Source organism: Opisthocomus hoazin, chromosome Z (genome assembly GCF_030867145.1).
Source record: "Opisthocomus hoazin isolate bOpiHoa1 chromosome Z, bOpiHoa1.hap1, whole genome shotgun sequence".
NCBI classification, from domain to species: domain Eukaryota; kingdom Metazoa; phylum Chordata; class Aves; order Opisthocomiformes; family Opisthocomidae; genus Opisthocomus; species Opisthocomus hoazin.
Window position 1 is genome coordinate 87,827,011 of NC_134454.1, and position 16,541 is coordinate 87,843,551.

Here is a 16,541-nt window from a genome sequence, read left to right on the forward strand (position 1 = left end):
GCCTCCCCTTTAAATGACATGTGACATTTGACTGCCAGAAATGTTAAAAATGATTGGGTCAGTGTCATGCTGCTGAAGACAACGTTATGGATGATCTGTTGTGTAATGAAAGAGAAAAGAGTCCTCCTGGAGCCTTCAGGGCGCGGGTACATGCCTGACACAGAATTTAACCCACTAATATCGGCTGGAGAGACCTCAAAAACTTTCGTGCAACGTTCGGTGCAAGCAAAAGCTCCACAAACCGAACAGCTGTAGCAAGATCAGCGCCCTGATCTGGATCTCAGCACCCCGATCTGGGCTCGGGGAGGAGGGGGAGAACCCGCAGCTACCAACAGGAACGTGCCGAGTCGACATTTCCTTCCTCTGAAGCCGACAGCTCTGTCGAGGCTGCTGCGTGTTGCTCTCACCTTAAGCGCTGCTAGCTGTGCGTTACTAGAGTTCGTTATCACAGAACCATAGCATCACTTCGGTTGGAAAAGACCTTTCAGATCATCAAGTCCAATAATAGATAATAATAATAACAACAAAGCAGACACAAAAGCAGCTGGGACCCTGAATTTTACAGTATTATGGCTACCAGAGGTACCCATTTTTAAAGCTCGCTAGGTATGGCGGCCAAAACCCCGCTGATGGGCGAAGGCAGGGAAGGATTTATGGTGGTCAGGCGATTACAGAAGTGCAGTTGTACAGAAAACCTCCTGGTCTTCAAGCACAGCAGCCAGGGTTTTCACAGAAAAAGCCCAATCAGTCAGGAGGGAGCCTGGGGTTCACCCGCTATCAGACGGCGTCGGACCTTTAGCTGGCTGAATTCGACAACGCACTCCAGAGTAAAAACCGAGCCGCCCAGTAGAAGGGGTTGTACCAAACGCTTTCGAGTTTCCAAAGCAGTGAGGGGCGTTGTTTGCTTCTTCCTTTCCTGTTTAACTGGTAAATCAACAATCTAGCAGGCACGTAGAAAACAGTTTGGGTTTTTTTTATTTCCATTAACTTGCTAATGCTCCTCGGTTTCAGGCTCACAGGGTCAAGAAACGCCACGAAATCTGGAAGGTTTTTGGCCTGCTTTGACCAAAGCGAATGATGCCCGCCCCATTTGTAGCTTCCAACCCACCACCGCCTTTTTCAGAGTGAGATGAGAGTTTCTCTCAAGTAAGTGAGGAAGGGTAATTTCTCCCTCATCAGGGACGTGGGCATCAGGCTTCACACGCACAACCTCCACTTGACTAACAACTCCCTCTGCAGCTGCCCCATGTCCCCAGCGCTGCACAGGCAGAGGAGACTCGTGGAAGGGACGCAGCACGGCCGGGCTGGGATGAAGGGGACAGTCCTGTCCCTCCTCTGCCTCGCCCCACGGCTGCGCGTTCTCCTCCCGGCTGTGCCTATCGCGACCGCGGAAGTTGAGTTGGCAAGAGTCCTCCTTGGGCGGGGTTTGGAACGACATCGCACGATGTGCCCCTTCTTTCACCAAGCACAGATTGAAACAACCATATCTTTAACCCAATAAATAAAATAATACTCTTTTTACAGCATGTCACAGAGAACGTTGTGAAAACCTCATGCTGATGACCATGCCAAGACCCGCTGGCCAACCATCACCACGCGGCAGCTATCACGTAAAACAGACACAGCTACAGCCTGTATTTACCGTTTTAAATTCTCCTTTTTATTGTTATGCATCATAAATCTTTCGCGCAAAGTAATGAAAAGGATCCCTAAGGTGATACTTTACAGATCTGAGAGAAAACAGAGTATCGGTGACCGTGCCAGACTGCAAACTTCAGGACACTGCCAGACCCACAGAATGCTCCAACTCCTGGAAGAGCCAATGGGGCCAGCACGGATTTCAGCATAAATCTCGGTCTGGCTCTGCGCTTTTGGCTTTGGATTGTAACTCCAGCTGTTCCAAAGCAGCCGGGCCCTGGGAACATTGCATATTAATTAAATGCACAGGGAAATTACGCGATCGGAACACACATGTCCCTTCTGTACTTCAATTCAACGTCATCACAACAAGAGGACAGCGAGAAATCACTTACCGTGCGACTCTCGTGTTGATTCAGCAGCTGCTTTGACCTGTTCTATCAGATCCCAGAATCCCAGCATGGCAGGGGTTGGAAGGGACCTCTGTGGGTCACCCAGTCCAACCCCCTGCCAAAGCAGGGTCACCCAGAGCAGGCTGCACAGCACCGCGTCCAGGCGGGTCTGGAATATCTCCAGAGAAGGAGACTCCACAACCTCCCTGGGCAGCCTGGGTCAGGGCTCCGTCACCCTCAGAGTGAAGAAGTTCTACCTCATGTTCAGACCCTCCTCTTTCAAAAACGCCCTTTCAGATGAAAAATCAGGTTCTCTCCAGTTTGCCATCTGGCTGATGAATGTCTGTGCTGGCTGAGCCCTCCTTCGTGCCGCACTCCGGGGCAGGGGGTTGGAAGGTGCTCACCTCCGGGCAGGTTCGGGCGCTCACTGGTGGTTAAGACAGATGGAAATGGAGCCATCGCGGTAGCTTCGGCATCCACAGTTTCAAAGTGCATCTTCAGCCCGACCTTTACAAAGGCTGGGCAGCCCCCAAATGTCTTTTAATCAAGACAAAAACCAGATCACTGTGATAACCAAGAAGAGCCATTCGCCATTCATGTTTGCCCAAAGACAAAAAGCCACCCACGTTCTAAAACACAGCACAAACTTACGTGCAGCTCAGTTAGGGTTCATTCATTTTTCATATTTTTCTGAAGAAAAGCTGCATCTCCAGTCTTACTATTGCCTTTTCTCAAAAGCTTCTGCCATTTTTAAGTACTAAATGTTCCTGGGCTGTATACGTCGCTTTGTAGCTATATTTAAATAAATTTGGAAAGCTTTTTTTTTTTTAAAGCCAGCATTTCCATTTCTGTAGGACTCAAATGGATTTCCACCACTAAATAAGCAGATAAAAGGAAAGCACATCCCTAGCGCAACCTTCAGGGAGCAAAACAGGGTGCAAGAAATTCTATGTCAAGCCACTGGAAGGACTGTCTGGAAGCAAATGCAGGCCGTTCCTCAGGCCAGTCACCAGAACACGCTGGAGCAGGCGGCGAATACAAGGGGTTGCCGTGTGTGTTTCGGAACTAATTCCTTGATATTTCTGGTTTTGGGGTGCAGGATGAGGAGAGGGCGCGCGCATGGGCAGCGGGCACCGTCCGGAGCCTCCCCAGAGGAGGAATCATCCACGTTTGGCAAAATGAGATGGGCTTTCAAAATCAGGCCGAGCCGTTTCTGTTGTTCTTCCAGTTGTGGGAACAGGTATATCAGGAAAGGACACTTTAAAACAAACATAAAAAAAAAAAAAAGAGAAGTATTCTACATTCAGATGAATTTATACTTCTGCCATAAAACCTTTAATAGCAAAGAGGGGATTTTCAACACAGAACTTGGCCAAGGCTCCCCACGACACACTGCCACCATCACACACGTTTTTACAGGACACTGGTCTGTTTTACAATCTTATAACTATTTTCTTTGGAGATTTCTCCCTCCTTCCCCCCTCCCCCTCCATTTCCAGGAACAACTTTTGCACAGGAGCACAGTAAAACAAGTCTGTAAGGGACCCGACTCTGGTGTTTCTAAGCCCTCTACAGAATATTTGCCAGTCAAACAACCAGGAAAAAAAATAGAAGACTCGCTATTGAAAATCCTCCCACAAACATTTTGACACAGAAATCAAGTGTTCTGGATCTGCCTGGGAGCTAACCTGATTAATATGCTGCTTGCTTGGGTCACTCGGACGACCGCTTAGGCACCAATTTAACGACCGCAGCCTTGACAGTGCCACCAAATTAAAGGGCTTTGAGCGAGAGCGTGGGATTAGGTAACGAGCAATCTGGGGCAGAACCCAACAGACCAGAGAAAGCTCGACCCAGCGAAGCTTGGAAGAAACAGAAATACAAACGCTGCTTCCAAATCAAAGCCCCCGATGTCTTTCCTCATTTACCCCGTCCAGTTAAAAGAACAATCAGGTTTGTGGTCGGTAGTAACATCATACCCCATGTGTAAGGCCTCATTTCCATCAAACAAGCTCTAGGTTATAGGACTGGAAAGACAAGGTTGCCTACAAGCCGGCAGTTCCTCGCGCCACAGCCCGTTGCCACGTGTCGGTGGCAATCTGCTTCCAAACCATCGCCGTCGGGCTGTACGCTAGTGGCAAGCTTCACTCTCCATAAGCTTTGGGGTCAGAGGGTGCGCGTTGGAAGGGGTCACGTATTAACACGCGGTGCAGAGTTTCGTTTTCTGTGAGGAGATGGAGCTGAGTTGGCTTGGCCGGGGCATCTCCTTCAGCCGGAGTCCATAGTGAAGAGCTGGATGTCATGTGGGTTCCAGTACAGGGCCACGGCTGAGTTGTAGACCAAGGACCAAACGTAGGGGATGAAGAACTCCTCGGGCTGCTCCTCCTCCACGTACTTGAACTTCAGCTCGGGGAACTTCTGCAACAAGAAACCAAAGCCCGTTGAGGGAAGGTCAGCATGTCTGTTTGCAAACACACACCTCACGTCAACGCTGCAGAAAGAGGGCTGGTGAAAAAAAACAGCGGGAGGAACCGAACCATCAGACGCGAAGGAAAATATTTACAGGACGAAGACATCATTTATAACCTCTCCTTTAAACGGAACGGGACACTGGTGTATTGTATTCAGCCCTTTTGCCGTTGGTCATGCTCAATTTGCTTGTTAGCAAAGACTAAAGGTGTGAATCCTTCACAGAACACCCAGGTCTTAAGGAAAAGTGTCATTTTTAGCAGCCCCACAAAAGCCTTCTTGCTTGCGCATGTACAGACCTGTTTATTGCAGTTTTCTCTAAAAAGCACTTTGCTATTAATTGTACCCAGTTCCTTAGCAGGAGAATCCTTTGGAAAGGGTAAATATGGTCCGTGGTACGTTTTCAGGAACCCAGCGTTACGGCAAACTAACTTTTCCCCTCTAATTCTCAACAAGTTTCCAGGAGAAAAACGCTCTTCCTCCAAGAAGCGTGGTGGGAAGCATGGCTGGGCTCCCAGGGGCCACTTCCAGTTTTGCTACAGGTTCTCCTACAGTTTTGGGTGGGTTGTTACCTCTGTACCTTGGCTTTCCCGTCGCTGACGAGCGCGCTAATGGCATTACCATGGCAATCAGAGTGCAAAACCCCGCAAGCTCCTCAACTGCAATGCGTCACGCATATATCCTATGTCAGCCTCCGAGGCTGTAACCACAAGACCTGTGCACGTAGACCTTCTCGCCCATCCACACAGATACCTCCCCTTCCTGGAAATTACAGGCCAGACACTTAGCGTTTCCACAAAAGCCCTGGTTTTCAGTACCAGCAAAGAGCTTTCACAATGAACGCACATCAGATGCGCCAGCCCAGCCCATCCTAACTGGATAGACTGGCCACATCCTCAGTTTTCCAGTTTTCTCTCCTTTCTTCCCTTCCAAAGCAGCGGGAACACTGCAAACCCACCGCCATCACTCTTGGGAAGCACGTGTTTTGGGGAAGGGCCGAGCCTACTTTTGTACTGCGCTCTTCAATCATCTTATCTGCTTCGAAACGTTGCCCGTGTCAAGAGCTTGGCAGAGTCTCAGCTGAAAGCCGCATTACAGTGATCACTGGGGTAAGATAAAACATGACCCATTTTATTATTTATAAGGCTGTGGCTAAGACTAAGAATAAACTCTACGGTGTGACATGATCAGAACAAGCACAGCGATGGCTAAGAAGACTCTTTGCCCATGAATAATGAAGGGAAACCCTATCATCTCTCTCGGGCTCACAGGGTCCTGTTGCCTTGCGTTCGGATACTAGACCCTTCCAGCTGGCACAGTCTCCTTTGAGGGGTCACTTCTTGGCCACTCGGCTTTCAGGGTTATTTAATTTCTACATATCCAGGTTATTTGGATTCTTGGGAGACAGAAAACACGGAAACTATTCCACTCTTTCCTTGTGTTGCTGCTCTTACCAGAGCGGTTTGGTGCAAATACCGAGCATACAATTACTCCAAGTCACAAAGGTGCCACCCGCATTATGCTCTGTGAGGAACACGTCTCCATGGACAGCTTCCTTCAACCCCACGCCATCTCCTACGGTGAAGGCAGCAGTGGTGTCACCTTCCAGCACGCTCCATCTGCAGCTGCCATGATTTGGCTTCTGTTGGGGTCAGGCCCTTCACCACAGATCTAACTTAGCTGGACGCCAGCATTTAGCCTGAGAAGAACCATTTTGGCCATTGGCGTGGCTGTCATTATTGTACTTGATGGCATTAGAACGTGTGGGGAGCTCATCCTCAGAGCTATCAGGGAGGGAAGGAGGACAGTATTGCTTCCAGCACTATTATCTCTGTTTAAGGAACTAAGGCAGTTAAAAGATAAGGTTGTTAAAGGCACTTCTGCATGTAACTCCTGGTGACTTCAAAGCCCACAACCTCAAAGACACATCAGCAAGCTTTATTTCCTGCGTCAGACAAGCAGTCTGCGGTAGAGAAGCTCTCCCATAGCCCTTTTGCACCCCTAAACCATTTTCTACCTCCTCCCTACAACCTCTCCACCTCAAGCCTGTTTTGACTAGCCTGTTTAATCTTCCACATCATTTTGTTTCTTCACTCTCAGGTATCTTGCATTCATGTCCTAGTCTAGTCTCATCCTCAGCTCCCTTCCACTGCATCTTTCTGGTCTTTCTTTAGTGTATCTTTCTGTTTTGTACTTGCCCAAGTTTTCTTCTTTCTCATCGGCCTTGCGAGATCCCTCTTTTCCTTCACACCCTCTAGCCCTTCCAAGCCCTCAAGCCGTGCCTGCTCTCCACCTCTGCCACCCCATCCCTCTTCTTAGGAAACCCCAATTCTTTCGGCAGCTTAAGCCTCACTGTAATCAAGCCCTCATGGAGATTTTAATTTTTTTTTTTTAAAAAAAAAACAACTGATATTCTACTCTGCTTATCCTCAGTGTAATCTTCCCCACTTCCCCCCCTAAATGCTTCCTGGCTTGTGGTCAGTGTAGACAGGAACGCGTTCAGTTCGGCCTTGCATCAGCAGAATGAATGGTTAAACCTCATGATGAAACCACGGCAACGTTTCCTAGCAGAGAAAAGCCCTTACGCAGCTGTCATTCTTCATCCCAAAGGTGGCTGTGCGCCAGTGCTGCAGCGTGTACTAGTCCTTCTGGGAGGGAATAGGAGGTGGGGTGGAAAAAAAAAGGCGATTAAAGATGCTGATTTGACTTGAATTAAACACAGATAACTTCTTTCACCGTCAGGGTCACAGATGATAGCTACTGTTTTTGCAGACACTCTGGGAGCCCAGAATGGTCCCACTAGTCTGGGACTATTCTGGTCTCTCAAGCAGCTTAACAAACATCTTTAGCTTTAAAACAGTGGGTAAAATCGTATTAGAAATTCCAACAGCTACTTCTGAGATGCTCAGCTCTTACTATCCCATCATCTCTCAGCTGGAAGGACAGCATATATCAGATAGCATTCATATTTTCAGGCAGTAACAGTCATGCATTGATTTTATCATGAAGCCTTTCTTCAGACTGATCAATGTTGCCATCTATTGTGATCGTCCTGTAGCAATGTAATAATCAATATGAGATTAAAGACCGTAACTCACTGCAATCAGCCTGGACTCGCTCATACTCAGAATATGCTTTGAACAGTCTGCAGGGTTATTTTGGGAATGCAGACAAGGATAATGAGACTTTTCAGGGGAGATATAATACACGTTCCCATTACACACACACAATGCCAAATGTACGTTTATAAAAAAAAAAAGTAGTGGCAGAAGTGATCCTTTTCTGATGGTCCCCCGTAAAAGCGGACCCAAGACGCTAATGAGACGTGGAGAATTTGACTTCAAAGTCAGTAATGGAAACCCAGCTTCTTCAGATGACTTCAAAGATCCATGGCTGTGAGGAGGCCATGTTTTCTCCTGCATTAAAAATGAGAAATCCTAGAGCCCCCCACGGAGAGAATGCCATAAAGCTTTAAGGTTTTTGAGGGGTGCTAGTTCAAGGAACGTTTAAATTCAACTCTGTGCCATTTCTCTCCTGCATGCTCTGCTCCCAAATGAGCGACTGGGAGCCTTCACAACGTGCTGCAGCCAGACAGGAGATGACACCAAAAGAATTTTTCAGGAGAGCTGTAAAACAACCAGGTCACCAGAGTCTCGGGGACACTCGCAGAAAACACCGCAGCCAGCACTGGAGAGGATTTTACGGCGGTTAACGGAATTCCCAGAGTAGGACGTCAAAGCAGCAATGCAGAAAGCCATTTTCTTCTGCTTTGCTGCTGTTGTGTCCAACTTCATCCTCGAAAAGCACTTGCTCCCCAGCTGGTGACACCCAAACGAGCCCGATTTTTAGCACTGTCTGAAAAGAGTGACTATTCTAAGACACCTTCAATGGCAGTACTAACAATAGGTGGAAAGTGGCATGGCATAGATTATCCCTTTTTTACCTTCACAGCCCTATTGGTTCAGCTAGACGGTGTCAAAAGATGTACAAGTTCATAGAATCATAGAATGGTTTGGGTTGGAAGGGACCTGAAAGATCATCTGGTTCCAACCCCCCTGCCATCAGCAGGGACATCTTCCACCAGACCAGGCTGCTCAGAGCTCCATCCAACCTGGCCTTGAGCACTGCCAGGGAGGGGGCAGGCACAGCTTCTCTGGGCAACCTGGGCCAGGGCCTCACCACCCTCATGGGGAAGAATTTCTTCCTAATCTCTAATCTAAATCTGCCCTCTTTTAGCTTAGAGCCATTCCCCCTTGTCCTATGACTACACACCCTTGTAGAAGTTTTTCATTACACGCTCGCTTTGCTCTTTAAGTTTTTGCACTCACTGCCCTGACATAAACGGGTCCAGCGGAGCCGTTCCTTGCATTTCTCTCCAGTCATTACCAGAGCAGAGACAACCCCAGCTACTTCACAACAAACCGACCCAAGACAAGGCTTGAAAACTTGCGAGCCGGAGGTAACACCAGGATTTCAACTGCACGATTGAAATACAGACACCACTTATCAGCTCTGGTGAATCAACCTACCACAGCGCCCTATCTTGTCTTCTTCTGCCAGACAAAGCAGAAGTCAGATTTAGTGGTCGGGAAGAGGGTATAACCTAGACAGACCAAGAACTTTGCAGCCTGTCTGCGCTGTCAATCAGACGATTCGATGAAAAACCACAGGAAGTCCGATGAACAGATGCCGAAACTGAGGTGCAATAACTCCCCTACCGCAAGAGTTCAACAACATCGGGGCGTGTTTTTTCTCTTTTTTTTTTTTTTTTGCAGTTAACGATTATAGGAAGATAGCATCACTGCCAGCCAACAGCACCTGGCACGGCTCCAAGCAACTCAGTGGCATTTGAGCGAGATGACTTGAGCCGTGCATTAAATCCAAAAATCCCCTTCACAAATGAACCATTAGAGCTGCTGTGTCATGTCGGTGGATGATCTCCACCCCGATAACCTAAGCAAGGGCAGATGGAGCTGCCCGAAGGGCGAGGGAGAGAAGGTTAGTCTTTGCTTCTTCACTGATCTAGATGCTTTGCTGGAAGAAAAGGAGCCCTCAGCAAAGAAAAGCAGCAGTTACTGTAGGAAAGAAAGAAATCAAAGAATTGGATTAACAGACAACTGGAGAATCCTCTTTTCCTCGAGTCCCTGCTTAGCAACACTGGTTTCTGAAACAGCAATCCAATGTGAGTCCGTATTTTTGAAAGCATGTGATTTGTTTAGGAGAAAAGTACCATTTCCAAAGGACTCTGAACACATCTGAGAGTCAAATTCACATTAACTTTCCATCAACCCAAAGCTCCAAAGTCTTTCCAAAAAGGGGATTTGTGCGCATTTGAAAAGCTTACTGTGCAGTGGTGCCCAGCGACAGGACAAGGGGCAATGGGCACAAACTGAAGCAGAGGAAGTTCCAGCTGAACATGAGGAAGAACTTCTTCCCTCTGAGGGTGACGGAGCCCTGGCCCAGGCTGCCCAGGGAGGTTGTGGAGTCTCCTTCTCTGGAGATATTCAGGACCTGCCTGGACATGGTCCTGTGCAGCCTGCTGTGGGTGACCCTGCTTGGGCAGGAGGGTTGGACTGGGTGACCCACAGAGGTCCCTTCCAATCCCGACCATGCTGTCATTCTGTGAGTCTTGTTCGGTAACCTAACAACATGCTGGCAAATTCTGTGTTTCATATTGCTTCAGCTAAATGGTAGTAGTATTGCCTGGGGAGCATGTGCAGGATTGGACCTTATTAGCAATATACATAAACTGGCAGAGGAAAAAAACAAGTCCTTGGATTCAGCACCATACCAAGTCTTCATTATAGGTGCCGTCAGGAATATTTACCCCAGCAAGGTTTAGCCCTGCAGCGTGCCTCACACCAAACATGCCAGCCTGTAAGGATTTTGGGCAGCGGAAGAACGTTTGTACTGGTCTGCAAAATCCACGAGGCCACTTTGAAATCTGGTCCACCCAAATCCCAACCTGAGTCAAATTCATGGCTAATGATCTGGAAAACAACTCAGCAGTCATAGCTGTTACACTGTTCATTGGGCAGATATACACCTACCTACGCAAACATTGATATATTTAATTTCTACACAAATTAAAGCGTTGAAGTGCTCTGACAGGGCACAATTTACAGACGAAAATTTCTCAGTACTTAGCTTCTAAGATACTTCTAGATTGAATTTTTTTGCAATTATTTAATTCTTCTGGGGAGATAATGCTGTTTCATCTTTCTCTGGTTCTTTGTATTTAGAGCGCTTCTCTTTGACTTTAGACAGAAAGTCTACGTGGCTTTGGCAAAATGTCTGTATGGGCTACACCACACCCGCCCGATACCATCTTCGGCTCCTTCTCAGGCTTGAAGCACAGACAGCCCGGCAGAAGACGACGGCGGGGAGATGAAGGAAGCAAACAGGAAACCTGCTAGACTAAGCACGAGCTGCACATCGCGCTCAAAGATCTGTGTGAGGGATAGGGGCAAAGTCAAAGACGGAGAAGAAAACAGCAGCGTGTCAGGGGGGGTTTGAAGAAGAGAACTCAAGATGACAAGTAGAGGTTCAAAAACAATCTAGGTGCAGGTTAAGAGGATATGTAGTGGAGGCCCCATCCCTGGAAACGTTCAAGGCCAGGTTGGCCTCACTGCAGGGGGGTTAAGCTAGATGACCTCTAAAGGTCCCTTCCAACCCAAAGCAATCTATTGATTCTAAATATCCCCCATTTAAGCAATCACACGAGTTGTAGCAGAAAACAACATTTCTCCCAGGGAGGAAAATTCAATAAGTAACCCAGACTCATCTAACGAGATACAATCTTCCCGGTCCAGAAGGGCAGGGAAGTTTATCTCTCAAGATACAACCATTTGAGCAAGTTGAGATCATTGATACACGATGTCCATTTCCAGATCACAGAATCACAGAATGGTAGGGGTTGGAAGGGACCTCTGTGGGTCACCCAGTCCAACCCCCTGCCGAAGCAGGGTCACCCAGAGCAGGCTGCACAGGACCACGTCCAGGTGGGTCTGGAATATCTCCAGAGAAGGAGACTCCACAGCCTCCCTGGGCAGCCTGGGCCAGGGCTCCGTCACCCTCAGAGGGAAGAAGTTCTTCCTCATCTTCAGCTGGAACTTCCTCTGCTTCAGTTTGTGCCCATTGCCCCTTGTCCTGTCGCTGGGCACCACTGGAAAGAGTCTGGCCCCATCCTCCTGACACCCACCCTGCAGATATTTAGAAGCATTTCTAAGGTCGCCTCTCAGCCTTCTCTTCTCCAGGCTGAACAAGCCCAGCTCCCTCAGCCTCTCCTCGTAGGAGAGATGCTCCAGTCCCCTCATCATCCTCGTAGCCCTCCGCTGGACTCTCTCCAGTAGCTCCTCATCTTTCTTGAACTGGGGAGCCCAGAACTGGACACAGGACTCCAGATGGGGTAAAGGTTTGCACAGCCACAGCTGGAGGGAAAGAAATGCTCAGGGAGCGCAGAGTGAATTTGCACTGTAAGACGTGAACTACCACCAGAGGAGCAGACATGCCTCTGCTGAGAGTTCAGCAATTGTATTTTTTTTTAACAGAGTACTGAGAAGCCAAGTCAATTTTGGAAAAATCAACCCAACAGCTGTGTCTAGATCTTTATTGGTAAAGACACGATGATTTCAAAAAGCAAAATATTTCGCCAGAGCTCAAAGCTTTGCGGGTACCACCTTGCTAAAAAGAAAAAGATGGCATTTCTTTCTAGGCTAGGTTGGCAAACACGGACAGCTTTCAAGCCCTGCTGGAGAATCAGGGTTGCACAGACACAGGCGCTTGTTTCTTCTCCTTATGGCTAGGAAATATTGCTGGTGAACGGCAACGGCTCCAAATGCTGAAACAGAAATGGATTTTGTCTTCATCCCCAGTCTTTAATCTGTACAAATTCCAAAAGCACCGTACAAAAGTACCAATCTGAGCTTCGGATGAGGCCATCCAGAGAAAAATCCCTCACGTGGTTGGTTTGAGCAAGCAAGGGGATCCCTGCTCAGCTTTGGAGGTGCTGTGTCTCTCTGCAGACATTTCGGAACGGGAAGAAAAGATTAAGAAGAAAAGGAAAGACGAAAGCAGGACTCACGTTATGTGCTATCAAAGCATCATTAACCCTTAAATAACACTGCATGTATTATACGTGTATATAGTCGCAACTCAAGGATTTACAGTTGTAACTGCAATTTCCTCACCATTTCTCTATACCGTATTGTCTAGATGAACACACACCTTTCCAGAACATTCCCAAGATGACAGCTCAACAGCCAGGAGCCAGACAGCACGGTGACTTGCTGCCAGACCACAGAGAGACAGGGAACCGCAACAGGAACATGACAGGGACATTCGCAAGATGGCAGAAAACATAATCCATGCTGGCTTTGTCAAACAATAAGAAAAAAAGGACTAGAGGCTGATATATGTAATTAGACTTTAAGGTTGAGTATGAAGGCATGATGTGTAGATGAGGTGCTATCAACAAAAAACCAGACCTTTCATTCACTTCAGGGCTTAACCTGAAACGCCAAAAATTCTTCAAAAATAAAATAAAATAAAAATAAATTAAAAAAAGAAAAAAAAATCAATAAAATAAAAATAAAATAAAAATGCCTTTTAGGGAAAAGAACACAGGCATGGGATCAGAGCGAAAAACGAACCACGTCAAAATAACGACAGGTAAAAAACGAGAAATGTTTTTAAAAATTGCAATAAATGTAACCATGAAAAGATTTAAATGGGTGGACTGAAGAAAGCCCAACCCAGTAACGGTAACCCAACCAAGTAACCCAAACCCTAACAGTTCTAGCACCTGACCTGGCTCAAGAGTTTGCGATCATGTTACGTACACACAGCAACTACCCAGAAAAATAAGCAAAATCCTTTGTGTGCTTCTGAATTTAGGGAATTAAAACCTGAAAAGCGGAATAACCCCTGGACCCGTTTCTCTGTAGCATCAAAGGGCACCGCTGCACAAACAGGGCCAAACCTCTCAACTCGGAAAACTTTTACCGATATGAAGTGGATGTGTAAATCTTCCTACCGGGGGGGATTTGCAGAAAACGCGCATTTCTTAACAGCAGAGCCTATTTTTACCGATGCTAAGGAAGATGCAGATGAGTTCAAGCCCTGGCTTCCCGCCTTTCGGCTTGCAACCCATCCCTCTCTCGAATAACGTGCAAAGCTTTGCACACCAGTGCAAACCAGTACGTTAGCAGCAAACAGTTCTGGTAGAACTGGAATGTGTTTAGAACTCACTCCTCCACCGCCAACTTTGCACAGAAGATCCATCTAGTTGCTAAGCAAAGGTGACAAGATTAGGAGCAGATGTTGGATGCTTTGCTCTGCTACAACTCGCCATTAAGTCAACGATGCTTTCGTGGTACCCTCAAAGCAGGGCGTGGACACCCAGGAATTTCCTGAGTCTCAGAATCCAACCCTGCAACCTCACAAAGGTTTCCCCAAACCCAAAACATCATTCTCCCCCCTCAAAAAAAAGCAGATTCAAGGCTGAATTTTTTCTTTCGAGAATTTTATGAATGGGACGGTTGAAAATCTGCCACTTTTCAAGCATGCTAAATGTAAACTTCAAACAACGAAATTGGCTTTAGCAACTCCGCCAGGAACCTCTCACTTACTTTCGTGTAGTGTGTAAATCATCGGGTGGGGGTGGAAAATGAACTCTTTGAAGGTCTCAAATTGGGAAAAACCTTAAGTTGTCCTAAATCCGTATGTGCACTGTTTGGATTCCTCTGCCAAAGACAGAAAATATGAAGTTTAGCAGGCAGGGGAAGATGGCTCATGCACAGTCAAGCCGCAGATCTGCGAGAAGCCTTCAGAGAAAGCTCACGGTGCCTTCAGAGCCCCAGCATCACCTGGGAGGTGGGGAAACCCCTTTGATAAAAAAAAAAGGGCTTTTTATGGCTCAGGACTTGCCAAAGATCAAACGAATTCCTCACATGCAATTTGATTCTTTGCAAAAATGTGGAGGAACTCAAAGAAGGGTAAAATAGGGGTGAAGAAGGCAAAGTCTCCTCTTGGACATATCACAGCTGACAAGAGAAGCCTGCTAGGTAAAGACAGCAGAGAATTAACTCATCTACCTGGGGTACAACATCTGCTCCAACTTCTGGATAAAAAATACAGATCTGTATTCCCTTCATCAACCCTTTTTAAGAGCAAAAACAATACCATAAATGCCAACCAATATTCCAGTAGTTCTGTCAGAGACAAATGTCTACTACTTATTTTCTGAAAAGGGAGCTTTTAGTCTAATTTCTGTAACTTCTTAAACTTTAACAATAAAGAAAAACTCACCTGAAAAGTTTTAAAAGAGCCTGTGGAGCATAGGAACAACGGTAGGTTTGGAAAAAATCCTGCCGAATAATGAATATATACCAATACGTGTAGCTATATACTCAAAGACACAGCGAACCTACTCTGCACAAGTCTCAGAGCCAACCACATATTTTAAATCTCTAGCAGTGAGTGCTACTGTTTAAGTCACAGATTCACAGCATGGTAGAGGTAGGAAGGGACCTCTGTGGGTCACCCAGCCCAACCCCCTTGCCGAAGCAGGGTCACCCAGAGCAGGCTGCACAGGATCACGTCCAGGTGGGTCTGGAATATCTCCAGAGAAGGAGACTCCACAACCTCCCTGGGCAGCCTGGGCCAGGGCTCCGTCACCCTCAGAGGGAAGAAGTTCTTCCTCAACTTCAGCTGGAACTTCCTGTGCTTCAGTTTGTGCCCGTTGCCCCTTGTCCTGTCGCTGGGCGTCACTGAAAAGAGTCTGGCCCCGTCCTCCTGACACCCACCCTGCAGATGTTTAGAGGCATTTCTAAGGTCCCCTCTCAACCTTTTCTTCTCCAGGCTGAACAAGCCCAGCTCCCTCAGCCTCTCCTCGTAGGAGAGATGCTCCAGTCCCTTCCTCATCCTCATAGCCCTCCGCTGGACTCTCTCCAGTAGCTCCTCATCTTTCTTGAACTGGGGAGCCAAGAACTGGACACAGCACTGCAGATGGGGCCTCACCAGGGCACAGGGGGACGATAACCTCCCTCGACCTGCTGGCCACACTCCTCTTGATGCACCCCAGGATCCCATTGGCTATTTTGATTTTGATAGCAGGCTGGTCTAAAATACGAGGAATGTTGTTTATCATGGAAATGCTTTGCGCTCCAGATAACATCACGGACGATTGCTCCACCTAGGCTCACGCACCATCCTATTGTCCTAAACCAAACCCCAGATAAACATCTCCCTGGCTGCCTGACCTCTTCTACTGCCACCAAAAAAACCCAGCAGTTGTGCAAACAGAACTCTTGCCACGGTCTGTGCCATGCCATCCGCAAGGCAGAATGAGCAGGGGGTGTTTGCTGCAAGTGTGGCGATGAAGGAAAAATGAAGGAAACCATTAAACTCCAGGAACACAACCCACCTCCGGAGCAAGGAAGACGGACTCTCCTCAGGACGCCTGCCTGGACAATGTACAAATTCTGACCCAGTAATATATAAATATTACACTTTTTTCCCTTTTACATAGCAATTATCATGCCAAGGATTGGGTTTTTCTTCCCCCACCCTGGGAAAGGAGCTGGAGGGTTTAGACTCAGTCTCACCTTGCACTTGCTGGTGGAGCTGGTGGCCACCGCTCAAGTCTCTAGCGCTGACCTCCCTACTCTTCAGCATCCGAGATGGGAAGGGACTCAAGTCTGCTGACAGCATAAACCCCACTAATTTCGTAGTTAGAGGATTTTTCCTTTTGGAAACTGCCACTGTGAGCCCTTTCTGCTCAGTCCTGGGAGCAGCCAGCTGAAGCACAGAGGATCAGTGCTGGTTTCACCCGCCCGTTTCTTTCAACCAAAATTCAGAGTTACTACAATGTCACAGTTGTTTGTTTTCTCATTTAGTTGCACAGAACATATTCCCCCAACACCAAAGGTGGCAGGAGAAGAGCAGAGTGATTCAGTTTGCATATTTTTCCCGTGACGAGGTCCCAGACATGCTTTCACTGGAAACCGGTGCAATGCCGCAGCAGCATTCCAAACATCCCAC

The 16,541-nt window shown here is 47.5% G+C and overlaps 1 protein-coding gene across 2 annotated transcripts in view; it reads right to left on the reverse strand.

Moving 5' to 3' along the window:
* Positions 1 to 1,637: 1,637 nt before the first annotated feature.
* Positions 1,638 to 16,541, reverse strand: part of DYM (dymeclin) — a 243,131-nt gene continuing 228,227 nt past the window's right edge. For both annotated transcript variants that reach the window (XM_075411026.1, XM_075411025.1), the window contains one exon: positions 1,638 to 4,448. In XM_075411026.1, coding sequence (XP_075267141.1) covers positions 4,299 to 4,448 — 150 coding nt within the window. In that variant the 3' untranslated portion in view covers positions 1,638 to 4,298. The remainder of the gene's footprint in view (positions 4,449 to 16,541) is intronic.